General features: G+C 47.0%; 1 protein-coding gene across 8 annotated transcripts in view; it reads right to left on the reverse strand.

Annotated features, from left to right (window-relative positions):
* RIF1 (replication timing regulatory factor 1) overlaps positions 1-16,109 on the reverse strand; it is a 251,247-nt gene that overhangs the window by 166,034 nt on the left and 69,104 nt on the right. For all 8 annotated transcript variants that reach the window (XM_078779646.1, XM_068119704.2, XM_078779645.1 and 5 more), the window contains exons 18-19: positions 12,995-13,175; positions 12,736-12,843 (exon numbers count right to left, since the gene is read on the reverse strand). In XM_078779646.1, the coding sequence (XP_078635772.1) occupies positions 12,736-12,843; positions 12,995-13,175 (289 nt within the window). The remainder of the gene's footprint in view (positions 1-12,735; positions 12,844-12,994; positions 13,176-16,109) is intronic.

Below are 16,109 nucleotides of genomic sequence, written 5' to 3' on the forward strand. Positions count from 1 at the left end.
CCATTGACCAAACTGTGGTGCTTCATCAATTTGGGGTCTCACTCCCCCGATTCAACTCCCTGTGCCTTTGCACAATTTCAGGACTGGGTCGTGTGGCTCTCCCAGCAGGTCTACCCACCTGCACACCTCCACCACTGCAGTTGCCTCCGAGCTTACCTGCTCCTTACCCTAACCTATCTAACTGGGGAAGGCCCTCTGGCGCTCTCCCCACTCGGTGCCCTCTCTGGCACTGGGCTACCCGGGTCCGTCCTCTGGATCCTCGGGCACCATTCACAACTCTAACGGCTCCCAGAGCCCACCTGCGGCCTCACCTGGCCGACATCCTAACAGTGGCGGAGTGCCCATTTAACTACACACACAAACAGGCCACACGCCCAGCCATTTCCACGTCACTAATGCACCCATCCAAACACCATTCTTCCACCACGCACCACAGATGCCAATATCCAACCACAATTTACCTACTCCCTCTACCTAACTCTTAAACTACCCTCCCCGGGTATTCGTGATGGGGTGCATCCTCCCCATACACACCTTCGCACCATCCACTCCACTCCACAGTTTCCACCATACTCACTCCACACCATCCATTCCATACTCCATATATTCCATACTCCATGTATTCCACACAACCATTCTCCGTACACCTGTTCACTTGTACACCTGTGCAATCACTCCCTCACCTGGTGCTTCCTGCACCCTCCTTCCTCCCAGGCTTCTTCAATCATTCAATACACTCACCCACAATTGTTCCTCATACACTGCTCCATACACTTCCACGCTCAATACAACTCACAATCACCTCACACTTTTCACAATACACTTCCGATTCTCAAACACACGGCATCATCTGACCTACCTGGTTTCCTTCTAAAACTCGTGCTCCCCGTCTTCCCTTTAAACTAAGCACATCCCACGTCATTAACAACCATTCTAACCTCTCTATGTCCCCGACTACCTGTCCAATGTCGCTACTTACCTCTACCGTTACCTATGGTCATCTTCTCTAGATCCCTATCATTTTATCCTAACACTTCCTCGGCGAGCTTACACTGCCATAAACCCCATAAACCGATAGCTCATGTGCCCCATGTGAGGGATGGTGGATTTGCCATCCCTCCACATCGGGCATTCCCCATTATTAATTTTGCCATCAAATTCCAACCAATCAAAAATTTGCCAATCACTGCCAATCCTTCTACCAATCAGTTGCCAATCAAATTTTTCCAAACACAAATTCCCTATCCCTACCAAATGTCCTTTAAATTGAGCCTCGGTGCGTCAATTCATTTTCAAAGCGCGGCTTCGCAAAGCCGAGCAATGAATGCGGGTTGTTAGTCTCCCGCGGTTGGATCCGTCCGGCACTCGGTTCAGGGAAGGAGGTTTTCTCAGGCCGAGATCCCAACGTCCACCTCGGCGCGGAGCCGTCCGGTCTCCCGCCTGATGGCCCGATCTCGCCCTGCCGGAACGCCTCAACCACAAGGGGTCGCCGTGCCGACCCTTCCTACCGGCCCTTGAACCGGGCCGCCCGCTCCGCTTAGCGGAGCACGGACGCGACCGTTCAGAGCGAGGCCCGGCGTGGTTCGCGCACGGCGGTTCTTTCGAAACCGCCGTGGTTACGCTCCCCGCTGGTTCCCGCTGCACACAAAGCCCGGCATGAACCGAGGGCTCGCTTCGGCTAAAAGTCGACCTAACCTCTGCTCCGTTTAACGTCGATGCTTCACTTGCATGCTCACACCACGCGTTCCGTTCCTTATTCACACCTCCAGGTACACTCATTACGCTCCCAGACTTCGTCACACACCTGACCACCGTACACCTTGGCACACACTCGTCGTTCGCACACCTCTTCGCGCCCACTCCTTGGTCACATCCTCTGTGACAACCACGGGTGTGCACTCATCTGCACACCCAATCACGTGCTTCACTACCAACTCAAGTGTGCATTCCCACACGCGCTCGACCATCCCAGGTGTGCATCCTTTCATTCCAGGTGTACATTCTCTCTCACCTGCCACAACCAACTCGTGCTCCGTGTCACTCTCACTACTCTCACCACCACACTCGGTCGCGCATTCACCCTTACTCTTGACAGCGCACTCTGTAAGCATGCACTCCTCTGTTACACACCTTTCTCACGCACACTCTTCCGTTACGCCCTCCGTAACACTCACCACAGGTGTGCACTCTTCCGTTACATCCCCTGTAACACTCCCCATCACGCGCTTCAATGTGCCCCCCCGCACCTGCGCCACGACCAACTCACTCTCGACAGCACACTCACTCCTCGGCGCGCACTTTTTCCTCACACACCCCATAGTCGGACATCCTCGCACACCTCCTCCTTCACACTCTGTACCTGTCGCACACTTCACCAGCGGCCTCTCACGAACACCCGGGTCTAAACCAACACCCAAGCTGACTGAATCTCCCCTCACACCATATACATTTCCGATTATATCGCCACTCACCTCGGCACCTCGTCTTCGCTCCTCCTCCGCCACCTGCAAACTCTTTATTTGGTTAGTAAGCACATCAGCACGATTTGAGCACAGACCTTGCACCAATTCCATCACCTCCTCCTTTATCTCTCTCTTAGTTTCCCTCCGTCTCTTCTTAATTTCACTCACCCCCTCTTCCACTTCCTCTAATTTTTGCTTTACCTCTTTCATTTCCTGGTGCGCTCCCTCAATTTCTTCCTCTAATGCCACCTTGGTCGTTTCTCTGTGCGTCCTTACTTCCCGTTCTTTCGTCTCCATTGCTTCTGTTACCTCGTCCAACCTCTTTGCCAACCCTTCATGTACCATCTGACATTCCCTCTTCATCGCTACGAGTTCTTTTTATATCTCTTTTTGTGTCGCCTTCAACCCCACGATTACCGCAGTGTTCTTCTCCACTTGCTCCCCTAATTCCTTTTGTCCCACAGTCAGCTGCTCGACTCCCCTCGTCAGATCCTCTATTCCCCCCTGTAACCGAGCCGTACTATTTCTCACCTCTTTCTCCATACACTCCTCACCTCGCTTTACCTCCTCGCGTACCCCCGCGACCTCCTCACCCACACCTCGTCTGATCTCCTCCCCCATTTTTCCCATCTCTTTGGTAGATGCTGCCCTCATCTGTTCCAAATCATGCCTCTGGGCATCCAATTTGGTTTCTAACCCGATTTTCACCTCCTCTATGAGATCTCCCATCTGTTTAATTTCCCGGGCGGATTGCTCCCCTATTTCCCTTAATTTGCCTTCCATTGTGTTTTCTAACCCCGTTAACCCATTCTTCACCTCTTTCATCCCATTGTCTAACCCCTCAAATTTGTTGTCTAAACCCTCAAATTTGTTGTCTAAACCCTCAAATTTGGCTTCTAGCCCCCCAATTTTGCCGTCGAGCCCCCCGATTTGGCTTCCCATATCATTCCTCAATTCCCCTATTTGATTTTCTAATCCTCCAAATTTACTGTCCAACTTCCCAATTTGGGCGCTGGTACCCCGCGCTTCGTCCCTCATTCTGTTTTCCATCCCTCCAATTTGATTTCCCAACCCCCTGTTGCTTTCCCTCTCCTCATCCGCCTTGGCCATGAAGGCCTGCATTTGCAGCATGAATAGGCCCCAGTCCATTGGTGGCGCTGCTACGGTCACAGGCGCGGCGACATTTGGTGCCGCCGCAACCTCGTGCGCGAGGGCGCCATCTTGCGCACCTGATACCCCCGCAACCACATCCTCATTTCTCTCCTCCGCCATTATTACTCCCACCTCCTCCATGGGGTCCTGAGTCGCTTCTACCCCCCCCTTCTAACTCACCCACCGGCATCCGGTCGCCTTGACTATCCATGGCACGATTTTAAATTTGGATGTTAAAATAAAATTTTGGCCACTCGTAATTTGAGTGCACTAAGCGCACTTCAGGTCCGAATCTCGCTCCTGACACCAATTGTTGCGGATCTCAACGTCGGCCCTTTTTCCCCTTACCAAGGGGGGATTAATCCCCTTGTCTGTGACTGACCGACGTGAGTTCTGAAGCTGCCCAGCTCCCTCCAGGGAGGCAGGTGAGCAACCTCGTCCGAGGCTGCGGACAAGATGTTAATTGCCGAGCGGTTTAGCAGCCGCGGCTCGAACCATTAACAGAACTAGACCCGATTCTAAACGTTGGCCAAATCGTGCCACAGGTATTCAATGGGGAAATCACTAAGACGAACAGATGTGAGGAAACCAGAAGGTAAGGAAGAACAAATATAATTTATTACTACTATTTAAAAGACCAAAGAAACCAAGGAAGAGGGAAAAATACGAAAATAGAGACAGAAGGAGTAAGAAGACACAGTTCAAATATTAACTTATTCAAGCTTACTTAAACCCCAGGACAACATAAAGGACAGATGACAATCAGACCTACATGGGGAATGAAGCAGGAATGAATGGCAGGAAGGGGAGGAAGGTTTAGCTGGAGCAGGAGAACGGTCGGGCCGGGAGTGAGCAGCCGCCGCCCCTCCTCAGGCGTGTTCGCACGGCGGCGTCGCTTCGTAGCCGCGGCCGAAACCGCTGTCAACGCTCAAAGCTGCAGAGGTCAAAACTGCGGTTGGTTCAGCTCCGGTTGGTTCAAGGCTGCGGTGGACTCAAGGCTGCGGTGGACTCAAAGCTGCGGTGGACTCAAAGCTGCGGTGGACTCAAAGCTGCGGTGGACTCAAAGCTGCGGTGGACTCAAAGCTGCGGTGGACTCAAAGCTGCGGTGGACTCAAAGCTGCGGTGGACTCAAAGCTGCGGTGGACTCAAAGCTGCGGTGGACTCAAAGCTGCGGTGGACTCAAAGCTGCGGTGGACTCAAAGCTGCGGTGGACTCAAAGCTGCGGTGGACTCAAAGCTGCGGTGGACTCAAAGCTGCGGTGGACTCAAAGCTGCGGTGGACTCAAAGCTGCGGTGGACTCAAAGCTGCGGTGGACTCAAAGCTGCGGTGGACTCAAAGCTGCGGTGGACTCAAAGCTGCGGTGGACTCAAAGCTGCGGTGGACTCAAAGCTGCGGTGGACTCAAAGCTGCGGTGGACTCAAAGCTGCGGTGGACTCAAAGCTGCGGTGGACTCAAAGCTGCGGTGGACTCAAAGCTGCGGTGGACTCAAAGCTGCGGTGGACTCAAAGCTGCGGTGGACTCAAAGCTGCGGTGGACTCAAAGCTGCGGTGGACTCAAAGCTGCGGTGGACTCAAAGCTGCGGTGGACTCAAAGCTGCGGTGGACTCAAAGCTGCGGTGGACTCAAAGCTGCGGTGGACTCAAAGCTGCGGTGGACTCAAAGCTGCGGTGGACTCCGGTGGAATGCTCACTCATCTGCTGCTGCTCACTCAGCTCTCTAACCCCACCCTATTGAGCCATACCCACTCATCCTTGGTTGGTCGGCAACGGCTTTCCTGGCTCCACCCTCTGATGACGAGGTGCGGGCCGAAGTCCGTAATGTAGCTCCTCCCCCTTCTTCTCCGAGTCTTGACCACGTGCGTAATGGAGTCGCGAATGCAGTTGGCAATCCGAATGGCGATGGTGATGCCAATAACCCCACCCAAAGTTACTGGCATTTTGAAGAGGTCATGGGGAAACTTGAAAGGGGAACTATCTTATTTCAATTTGGTGCAACGCAGGGTCAACTAGTGGGAAACAGAGCCTTAAACTACATAGACTAAGAAATAACTATTGAAACGTTCTATGGTGGCCTACGTGCTTGTTCATGGACTAGCTATGGTGCACTCATTTCAATTAACAGCCAATTAATAGGGGAAATGTACATAGGAAATTTTAATACTAAATTTACAAAGTGAAGGTTCTAAGAACCGTAACTATATATATATATAGTTACGGTTCTTAGAACAGTATATGTGTGTATATATATATATATATATATATACACACATATACAGTCACGTGAAAAAGTAAATACACCCCATGTAAAGTTCTGACTTTTTCAACATATTTCAACATACAGCTATTTGATCTTCATTTCAACAATATTGATAGATAACGTTGATATAATATAACAAATATCATGAAACATTTACATTTTGTAGTCCATTGTATAATTTAAATAAACATAAATGCAAATTTCGCATGTAGAAAAAGTAAGTACACCCCTACATTTATCACTACTTCAAATACCTCAAATTAGAATGAGGTACACCAGCTCAGGTGCAAATGATTAGAACATCGTTAGAGAGGATCTTGGAGGAACCTGTCTTATTTAAACCTCAGACATTTAGTTTGGTTTGCTCTTTGTTGTTGAAGTGTGCGGCATCACCATGCCTAGATCAAAAGAGCTCTCTGAGGCCTTCAGAAAGAAGGTTATAGAGGCCAACGAGTCTGGGAAGGGATTTAAAAAGATCTCCAAACTATTTTAAATCAATCATTCGACTGTCCGGAAGATCATCTACAAGTGGAGAAGATTCCAAACATCTGCCAACTTGTTCAGGCCAGGCCGCCCAGCAAGTTCAGCCCGAGAGCAGACCGCAAGATGCTGAAAGAAGTCTCTAAGAACCCCAGAATATCCCCACACATATCCCCACTCTTGCCGCTGTTGACGTCGAAGTGCACGAGTCTACCATTAGAAAGAGGCTGCACAAATTTGATCTACATGGGAGGTGTGCCAGGAGGAAACCTTTGCTGTCCAGAAAGAACATCAGGGCATGACTAAAGTTTGCCAATGAACACCGAGGCAAAGACCAACACTTCTGGAACAATGTGCTCTGGACAGATGAGTCAAAGGTAGAGCTATTTGGCCACAGTACCAGAAGACATGTTTGGTGAAAACCAAAGACAGCATCTGACCACAATAACCTGATACCAACTGGAAAGCATGGTGGTGGAAATATTATGGTTTGGGGCAGCTTTGCTGCATCAGGGCCTGGGCAGCTCACCATCATAGAATCCACTAAGAATTCTTCATTGTACCAGAGGGTGCTTGAGGATAATGTGAGGCCATCTGTCGCAAAGTTGAAGCTCAACCGAAGATGGACCTTGCAACATGACAATGACCCTGAAACATACCAGTAAATCTTCCAAGGAAAAGCTGAAAAGAAAGAAATGGAGGGTTCTGGAATGGCCAAGTCAAAGCCTGGATCTAAATCCCATCGAGATGTTGTGGGGGGATTTGAAACGAGCTGTGCATGCAAGAAACACCTCAAACATCGCACAGCTGAAAGAATTCTGCATGGAGGAGTGGGCAAAAATTTCTCCCAGTCAATGTCAGAGACTGGTAGACAGTTATAAGAAACGGCTACTTGAGGTTGTTTCTGCCAAAGGGGGCAATACCACCTATTAGAGCCAAGGGTGCACTTACTTTTTCCACATGCGAAATTTGCATTTATGTTTATATAAATTATAGAATGGACTACAAAATGTAAATGTTTCATGATATTTGTGATATTATATCACCTTTATCTGTCAATATTGTTGAAATGAAGATCAAATAGCTGTATGTTGAAATATGTTGAAAAAGTCAAAACTTTACAAGGTGTGTACTTACTTTTTCACATGCCCATGTTTGCACCTGGATTCCTCTCCTATGGCGTCCATCCGATTAGCCAATCGATCCCCGCCCGGACCCCCGCTCTCTATCTCTGGACTCTCTCTGGATTCTCTGGCTCGGCACTCTGGTCTCTCTGCCTGGACTCCCTGAATATACGCGCACTTTTGCCTCGCTGACCTTGATACGCTCCTCGGATTCCTGCTACGTGCACATCCGCGATCAACGCCACTGCCGTGAACATCCCCGGCTGTAGTGTCCTGGGGTTGGAGCGATCTTTGGGGGTATCTGCCAAACGAGCCCGTCCAGGCGAACTGCACCATGCGGCCGCGCTTCGTGCGCATTCCCCTCTTCCTCCCCTTCCCCGAAGGAGTCTGAGGGCCCTTGTCTGGGAACGTAAGTAAGGCTGTTAAGATTCTTCGCTGTGTCCCTTTTCTATGAATATTGTACATTTGTGAATAAATCCTGTGGTTTGTTTCCAACCTGGCCGTCTTCGTCCTTTCACCATTGGACTAGCATTGCACGAATTAAAACCGCTCGATCGGGTTCAATAGTGATTAACGGCGCGAGTTACGCGACGCACAAACCGCTCGGGCGTTCAATACCAGCGTGACTCGTGCGAGGTTCAGTCCCCGTTCTCACGGCTGCGTGTGTCGAAGGTACTCGGGTCGTGACCGTTAACCCTTCCACGCGTAGCTTTGGGCTCAAGGAATTTGATCAAGGATCAAGGAATTTCACGATCCACCAAAGAATGGCTAAAAAGAAAGAAATGGAGGGTTCTGGAATGGCCAAGTCAAAGCCCGGATCTAAATCCCATCGAGATGTGGGGGGATTTGAAACGAGCCGTGCATGCAAGAAACCCCTTAAACATCACACAGCTGAAAGAATTATGCATGGAGGAATGGGCAAAAATTTCTTCCAGTCAATGTCAGAGACTGGTAGACAGTTATAAGAAACGCCTACTTGAGGTTGTTTCTGCCAAAGGGGGCAATACCTCCTATTAGAGCCAAGGGTGTACTTACTTTTTCCACATGCGAAATTTGCATTTATGTTTATTTAAATTACTAGGGCATTGCCCGTACGTGGGTGCCCGTTCCTTGCCAAAAAAAAAAAAAAACGCTACCCGTACGCTCTACCCCGCCCGTACGCCCGTAAACAAAAAAAACAACGCTCTTCGCTTCCGCCCTTCGCTCTGACTGAATTGGGAGAAATAATGCGCATAAGAAATCGAATTACGTACCGTAATGGCGGTCAGCTCGTAACGCGCTCAGCTCCGCTCGTCTCACATCGGCCACGCCTACGCAACAAAGCGTTCTGTGATTGGCTGCCGGAAAGCGTGCTGCCGGACAGTCTTCACTGTCCGGAAGTTCGCAAATCGCAGTTACGATGAATCGTTTTAATTTAATCGCAGTTTGAATTCGTTTTAAAACATAGTTTAACGGCAACATAGTTTTCCAACGTGAAATAAATGAATACGCTGTCAAATGTGCCGTCCGAGGCAGAGTCTGATCGCCACGTTCGGCACACGTGATAGCTCGCTGCTCTCTGATTGGTTGAATCGTTTTTTGGACATAGCTCGGTAAGTAATTGTCCGATTAATATGAAACCTTGAAAAGGCACATCCTCGGGTCCCCAGCAATATACCTGGCAAGTTAAAAGTATATCGGACCCGTGGTTGTCGAGAAACAGCGGTCACAGACACACAGACACACAGACACACAGAGATTACTGGAATTATAGATAGATACAATGGACTACAAAATGTAAATGTTTCATGATATTTGTTATATTATATTACCTTTATCTATCAACACTGTTGAACTGAAGATCAAATAGCTGTATGTTGAGATATGTTGAAAAAGTCAAAACTTTACACGTGGTGTACTTACTTTTTCACGTGACTGTACATATACATATACATATACATATATATATATCCGAAAAACATGGTCCATGAAGCCACACCGTTACGTCTGGGAAAAACTAGCCGTGAAGCTGTGCGTTTATATGTCTGTTAATTACGCACCGTTTGAATGCTGGTTGCATTCTGTATATTAATTATGTACGTCTATGAATTATGTATTGTTGGAATATACCTTTCGACCCTTTGGACTGCTGAGACCCCTTAAATCCCTCAAAACCCTTTTGCCCACCAAGATCACAAAAGTCCACAAAGATCCAAACGACCCCAAATATCTCAAAGATCTCGAAGACTCAAAATACCAAAAATACAATGAAGACCCTTGAGGACCCACAAGACCCCATAAGTCCCGGAAGACCGAAAAGTCTCTGAAGACCCAAAACTCCCCCAAAAGACCCTGAGGACCCTTAAAGACTCAAAATACCCAGAAGAACCAAAATACCTAAAAGACCCCAAAGACCCCAAAGATCCAAAAGGTCCCAAAAGATACCTAATACCCAAAAGATCCCTAATACCCAAAAGACCCCAAACACTCAAAAGACCCCAAAGACCCAGAGGACCCAAAATATACCAAAGACCCTTAAAGACCCAAATTCCCTTCCCTTAAAGACCCTTACATACCCAAAAGGTCCAAAAGACCTTGAACACCCATAAGACCCATTCTACCCCAAGATACTGAAGACCTCCATGACCCTTAAGACCACTTTTACCTTTAAAACCCTTTCAATACTTTAGACTCCTTTAGATCCCTTCACTGTTACAACCTTTTTTACCCTTTAAACCTTTACACCCCTTAAGTACCTTTCGAACCCTCATACATAAACACCATTCAGACCCCTTACACCCTTCAAACCGATTAGACAGCTTGGACCCTTCACAAGACAGCTTGGACAGCTTGGACCTCCATCATTGCTTCTGATATGAAATCTTTCCTCTTCTCCAATGGCTTGATCTCTGATCATCAATTTGGTTTCAGACCAGGTCACTCTACTCTGGACATGCTGCTTCTGCTGTCTCAACAATGGATGGAGGTCCTCAATGCCAAACAGGAAATTAGAGCTGTCTCCCTCGACATATCACGTGCCTTCGACACGGTCTGGCACCCCGCTCTGCTCACCAAACTCTCCTCCTTTGGTATCCATGGAAATCTCCACGCATGGCTGGCGGACTTCCTCTCTAGTCGTCGTCAACGTGTGGCCCTGAATGGGTTTCTCTCATCTCCTCTTCCTGTTCAGGCTGGAGTTCCCCAAGGCAGTGTTCTGGGCCCCGTGCTTTTTCTGGTCTTCATCAATGATCTCTCTGACTCTCTCGAAAATCCTCTCTATCTCTTTGCTGATGACTCCACTCTCTGCCGCTCCATTCCTCTTCCCTCAGATCGGCAGTCTGCTGCCTCCTCACTCTCTGAAGACCTGGACAAAATCACAGACTGGTCAAACAAGTGGAACATGTCTTTCAATCCTGACAAATCTCACACTCTTACTATGTCTCTCCGAAAAGATCGACTGGACAACCCTCCCATCTACTTTCTCAACAATCCTCTCCAAGAAGTTCTGTCGCTCAAGATTTTGGGTCTCACTATCTGCCATGATCTTTCTTGGGAAAACCACATTTCCAAGCTGGCCTCCAAAGCCAGTCGCCGACTGGGCATCCTCCGTCGTGCGAAGTCCTTCCTCGGCACACCTGAGCTCCTCACCACATACAAGGCTTTCATCCGCAGCTCAATGGAATACTGTTCTCCCCTATGGGCCGGTGCTCCTGCCTCACACCTAGCTCGGCTTCACGCTGTTGAAACCAAAGCTTTCAGAATTATTGGAATCTCCCGCGATGAAGCTATCTCTGAGGGCCTTTCACTCACTCACCGCAGGCAGGTAGGTGGTCTTTCTGTCTTCTACCGACTCCTCTCCGGCCTTGCACCCCCAGCTCTCTCTGTGCTCTGTCCCCCAAATATTCCTACAGGTCGCACAAGATCTGCCAGCAACCCTCTGATGGTTAAACTGCCGAAATCTCGGCTCTCCGCTCACCTTCACTCTTTCATTCCTCTTTTCTCCCGCCTCTGGAACAAACTCCCTCACTCCCTTCAATCCCACTCCTCCCTCCAGGTCTTTAAAACAGCTGTTCACCACCATCTCTTATCTTCCCCCATCCAAAACCTTGATCTTTTCTACCCCCGCTAATTCACCCCAGATCCACATTGTTTGAAATTCTAACTTCTTTCCTGGAAGTCCTGGCAGTGTCCATATGTTTTATACCTCTCCCACTGCCCCCTTCCCACGCCCCCCCCCCCAAAGCCCTCGCCCTCTCTCAGATCTCTCGATGTCTCCATGTCTCTCGGTCCCTGCTCTCAAATGTTGTGTTTGTGTCCTTCCCCCTCTCTCCCCATCTTGTCTACCGCTCCCTATGTTATATGTTTTATGTGTCGGTTTGTCTTTCTGTGTGATTAATGTTCGCTCTTTCACGAGCCTCGATATTGTATAAAAAAAAAAAAAAAAAAAAAAAAAAAAAAAAAAAAAAAAAAAAAAAAAAATTTAGAGCTATACACCACTTGGACCTTTTTTGAATCCAATTAATTACAAATAAATAATATAATCAATATTACAAATAAATTTGTGCAAAAGAAATGTTTGTATTATGATTGGTGTAAATCATGACAACACAGCAACTGAAGTTCAGTCAGGTCATTATCCTCAGTTTAAACAAGCCCGTGCCTCTGCGGTGACGTGTGGTGAGACGAGCGTAGCAAGCGAAGCCATGCTAGTATATATGTATAGGTGAACCTTTGGGGGGGGGGGGGTGTGGGGGGGGTAGTGGAAGATCTGAGTGTGAGGTGCGCAAGTGAAGGCTTGGGTGTGTGGGGTGCAAGTAAAGGTTTGAGTGTGGGGTGCAGGTGAAGGTTTTGGTGTTTCGGGTGCGGGGGTATAATCAACCAATTCTGAAGGTAGAAAGCTCAAATATGTCAACTGACAGAGTTAGTGTCTTTAACTCGTGGATATCCTCACGTATTCAAAAAAAGGTTTGTTTTTATTCGAAAAAGAAAACAAAGCGTTTTCTTGAGAAAGTGACGAATGATTTTCTATTTGTGCTCAAGAAGATAACAGATGGAGAGTGCTAAAGAAATTTTTCAAATACGAGGCGACCAAAACTGCATGAAATTTTTCAAATACGAGGCGACCAAAACTGCATGAAATTTTTTAAGGGCTTGAATTTGGGGATTTGAAGAGGTATGCTTTGTGATACAAAACAAGGAGTATATATTGAATTTGCAAAAATACAGAACCATCTTGTATTTAACAAGCACACGTGCATTATTTGGGAACAAAAGTTTCAGCACCTGAGACAGGCGACCCGTCACGAAGAGATGCTGGACGGGGAAGATCAAAGCTCGAGTCATTGCACCAAAGTTGTGATCCAAAGCATCCCCTTGACTGACTTCATTTGTCTGAAACGCGAGTGGAGGTTGGTGGCAGATACAAATATATAAACCTTCAACAATCAATCAGTATTCAAATTGCATTTCAATAGCCAAAAGAATGGCCAAAGCAGACCAATACTTATCAGACAACGCTCCCGAAGGGCGAGTGAACGCACACCTGTCGCACTTTCTCAGTAAGGGGTTCAATGATCATCCTCCACAGCCGGGCTACATCCTTCGGGGATGTGTTGCTGAGTATATCACATGTGGCTAAACTCAGCAACGCCTCAACAAAGCTCAAAGGAGAAGATGGACCCTCGAACACGCAACTAATAAGGACTTCAACCACAGAAAAAAACCTGCAGTCGAAAAAGAAAATACACAAAAATAAATAAGTCATGAAAATTAAATCACAAGTTTAACCTTAGACCTGCATTCAATTACTTGCATAACAATTAGAGCAGAATAGACAATTAATTTCCCTTTTTGACACCTCCCAAAAAAACCCCCAAAAAAACCCATCACTCCCCAATGAAGTCATAATAATAATAATAATAATAATAATAATAATTCATTTATTTTGTATAGCGCTTTTCCAGAAGCCCAAAGGCGCTTTGACAGAGTGGAAAACATAATGCATAACAATACATGAAAACAACAATTGCAAAAAGACAAGAATCAAGAAAACAAACAGCAGCGATATACGGCATATATATAAGACAAGAATCAAAAAGACAAGACAAGAATCAATAGGGAAATATTTAAAGCAAAAGGAGATCTTATAGTCTGTCATGACCTTATAGTCCAGATTAGCTGATGTTACACGATGATTAATACTGTGGTTTTTTTGGGGTTGTTTCCAACCCTCCAAAGAGTGGTGAATCAATCTGAATGATAATAATAACAATAACAATACATTTATTTTATATAGCGCTTTTCAAGAAGCCCAAAGATGCTTTGACAGAGTACAAAAAACAAGTGCAAAAAGACAAAAATCAACAGGTAAATAATCAAAGCAAAAGGAAGGAGAAGGAGAAGAGATAGTCAGGGGTTAAATGATGGAGAGGGTGGGAGCAGCGATGGAGAAGGCCCTGTCCCCCCAGGATCTGAATTTGGTCCGCATGGGGGGGTGGGGCGGGGGTCAGGAGGTTGGTACCAGCAGAGCGGAGGTTGCGGGTGGGAGTGTGTCTGGAGAGGAGGTCAGTCAGGTAGGATGGGGCCAGGTTATGGAGGGCTTTGTAGGTCAAGAGGAGGATTTTGTACTGGATTCTCTGGGGGATGGGGAGCCAGTGAAGCTTGTAAAGGACGGGGGTGATGTGGTCACGGGTCCGGGAATGGGTGAGTAGACGGGCAGCGGAGTTCTGAATGTATTGGAGTTTATTGATGATTATTGAGGGTGAACCAAAGAGGAGGCTGTTGCAGTAGTCCAGATGGGAGGTGATGTAGGCGTGGATGAGGGTTTCTGCAGCCGTGGAGGAGAGGGATGGACAGAGACGTGCGATGTTTTTCAGGTGAAAGAAGGCTGTCTTTGTGATCTGTTTAGTGTATTTGTCGAAGGAGAGGGTTTGGTAAAAGGAGAGGGTTTGGTCAAAGATGATGCCAAGATTCCGGATGTGAGGGGAGGTGGATACTGGGAAACCGTCGATGTTGAGGGCAAAGTTATGGGTGGATTTGGTGAGCGTTTTGGGGCCAATGATGATTATTTCAGATTTATCATAGCTAAGTTTGAGGAAGTTGATTTGAAGCCGGATTTTATTTCAGTGATGCAGTTTGTCAGGATAGAGTGGGTGGCGGTGGAGATGGACTTGGTGGAGATGAAAAGCTGGATGTCATCGGCGAAGCAGTGGAATTGGAGACCATGACGGCGGATTAAGTGACCAAGGGGGGACAGGTACAGGATGAAGAGAAGGGGGCCAAGAACTGAACCTTGGGGGAGGGGAGCAGTGGGGGATTTGCAGTTATTGATGGAGATGAACTGGCATCTGTCGGAGAGGTATGATTTGATCCGAGAGAGGGCAGTGCCGGTAATGGTAAAGGTGGTTTCAAGTCGGGTGAGGAGGATGGTGTGATTGATGGTGTCAAAGGCGGCGCTGAAGTCGAGGAGGATGAGAATGTTGAGGTTGCCAGTGTCAGAGGAGAGGAGAAGGTCGTTGGTGATTTTGAGGAGAGCAGTTTCAGTACTGTGGTTGGAGCGGAATCCGGATTGGAATGTTTCATACAGGTTATTGGCAGAGAGGTGAGTTTAAGTTGAGTGGCTACAGCACGTTCCAAAACTTTTGACAGAAAGGGTAGGTTGGAGATGGGTCTGAAGTTGTTTAGGGTGTCAGGGTTGGACATGATGGACATGATGGACATGGACACGGATTCTGGACATGATGCCACTCTATCACCTTTGGGCAATTTTGCTGTAGGCAAATATATAACACTACCAACACAACCTATACATCAAATGGTGTGAATGCTACTGGAGCAGTACTGTTCCTTTCCCTCTTGTTTATCTCAATTCTGATATTTTATCTGTCTTCTTCGTTTGTCTTTTTTTTGCCAATGGATGGTCCACACATTCATAACACTTCCATATCTTATTATAATGTAGCAAATGTATATGGTTATGTATGTATGTATGTATGTATGTATATATGTATGTATGTATATATGTATGTATGTATGTATGTATGTATGTATGTATGTATGTATGTATGTATGAGGTCCACTCATGCATACAAGTGTATTTGTAACCAAAACGTATTCTTCTTCAAATATATATAAAACCATAAAACAGTCCATTAAGCCACGAGGGGTGAAGCAGTGAAGCCGTGATTATATGTCTATTAATTACGTATTGTTCGAACGTCAGTTGCATCCTGTCTATTAATTACGTACATCTATTAATTACGTAATGTTGGAATATACCTTTCAACCCTTCAGACTGCTGAAACCCCTTAGGCCTCTGAAGACCATTTAACTCCCCCAGGACCATTAAGACCACTAAAACTCCAAAAGACCCAAAAGACCCCGAAGATCCAAAAGACCCAAAATAACTCAAAGACCCAAAAGACCCGTAAGATGCTTTAGAACCATTAGACCAGCTTAGACCCTTGACCATTTAGAGCTTTAGACCACTTGGACTATTTTAGATTACAAATAAATAATATCACCAATATTCCATATATACTTGTATCAAGTTTGATTTAAATCCCCTCAGCTATTCTCAAGTATCACATTTTTACCTGACATCACCTCTGACATTTGACCTCTTGATGCTGAAATATAATCAGTTCATCTTTGCATCA

This window comes from Myxine glutinosa, chromosome 6 (genome assembly GCF_964187855.1).
Source record: "Myxine glutinosa chromosome 6, kmMyxGlut1.1, whole genome shotgun sequence".
NCBI classification, from domain to species: Eukaryota; Metazoa; Chordata; class Myxini; order Myxiniformes; family Myxinidae; genus Myxine; species Myxine glutinosa.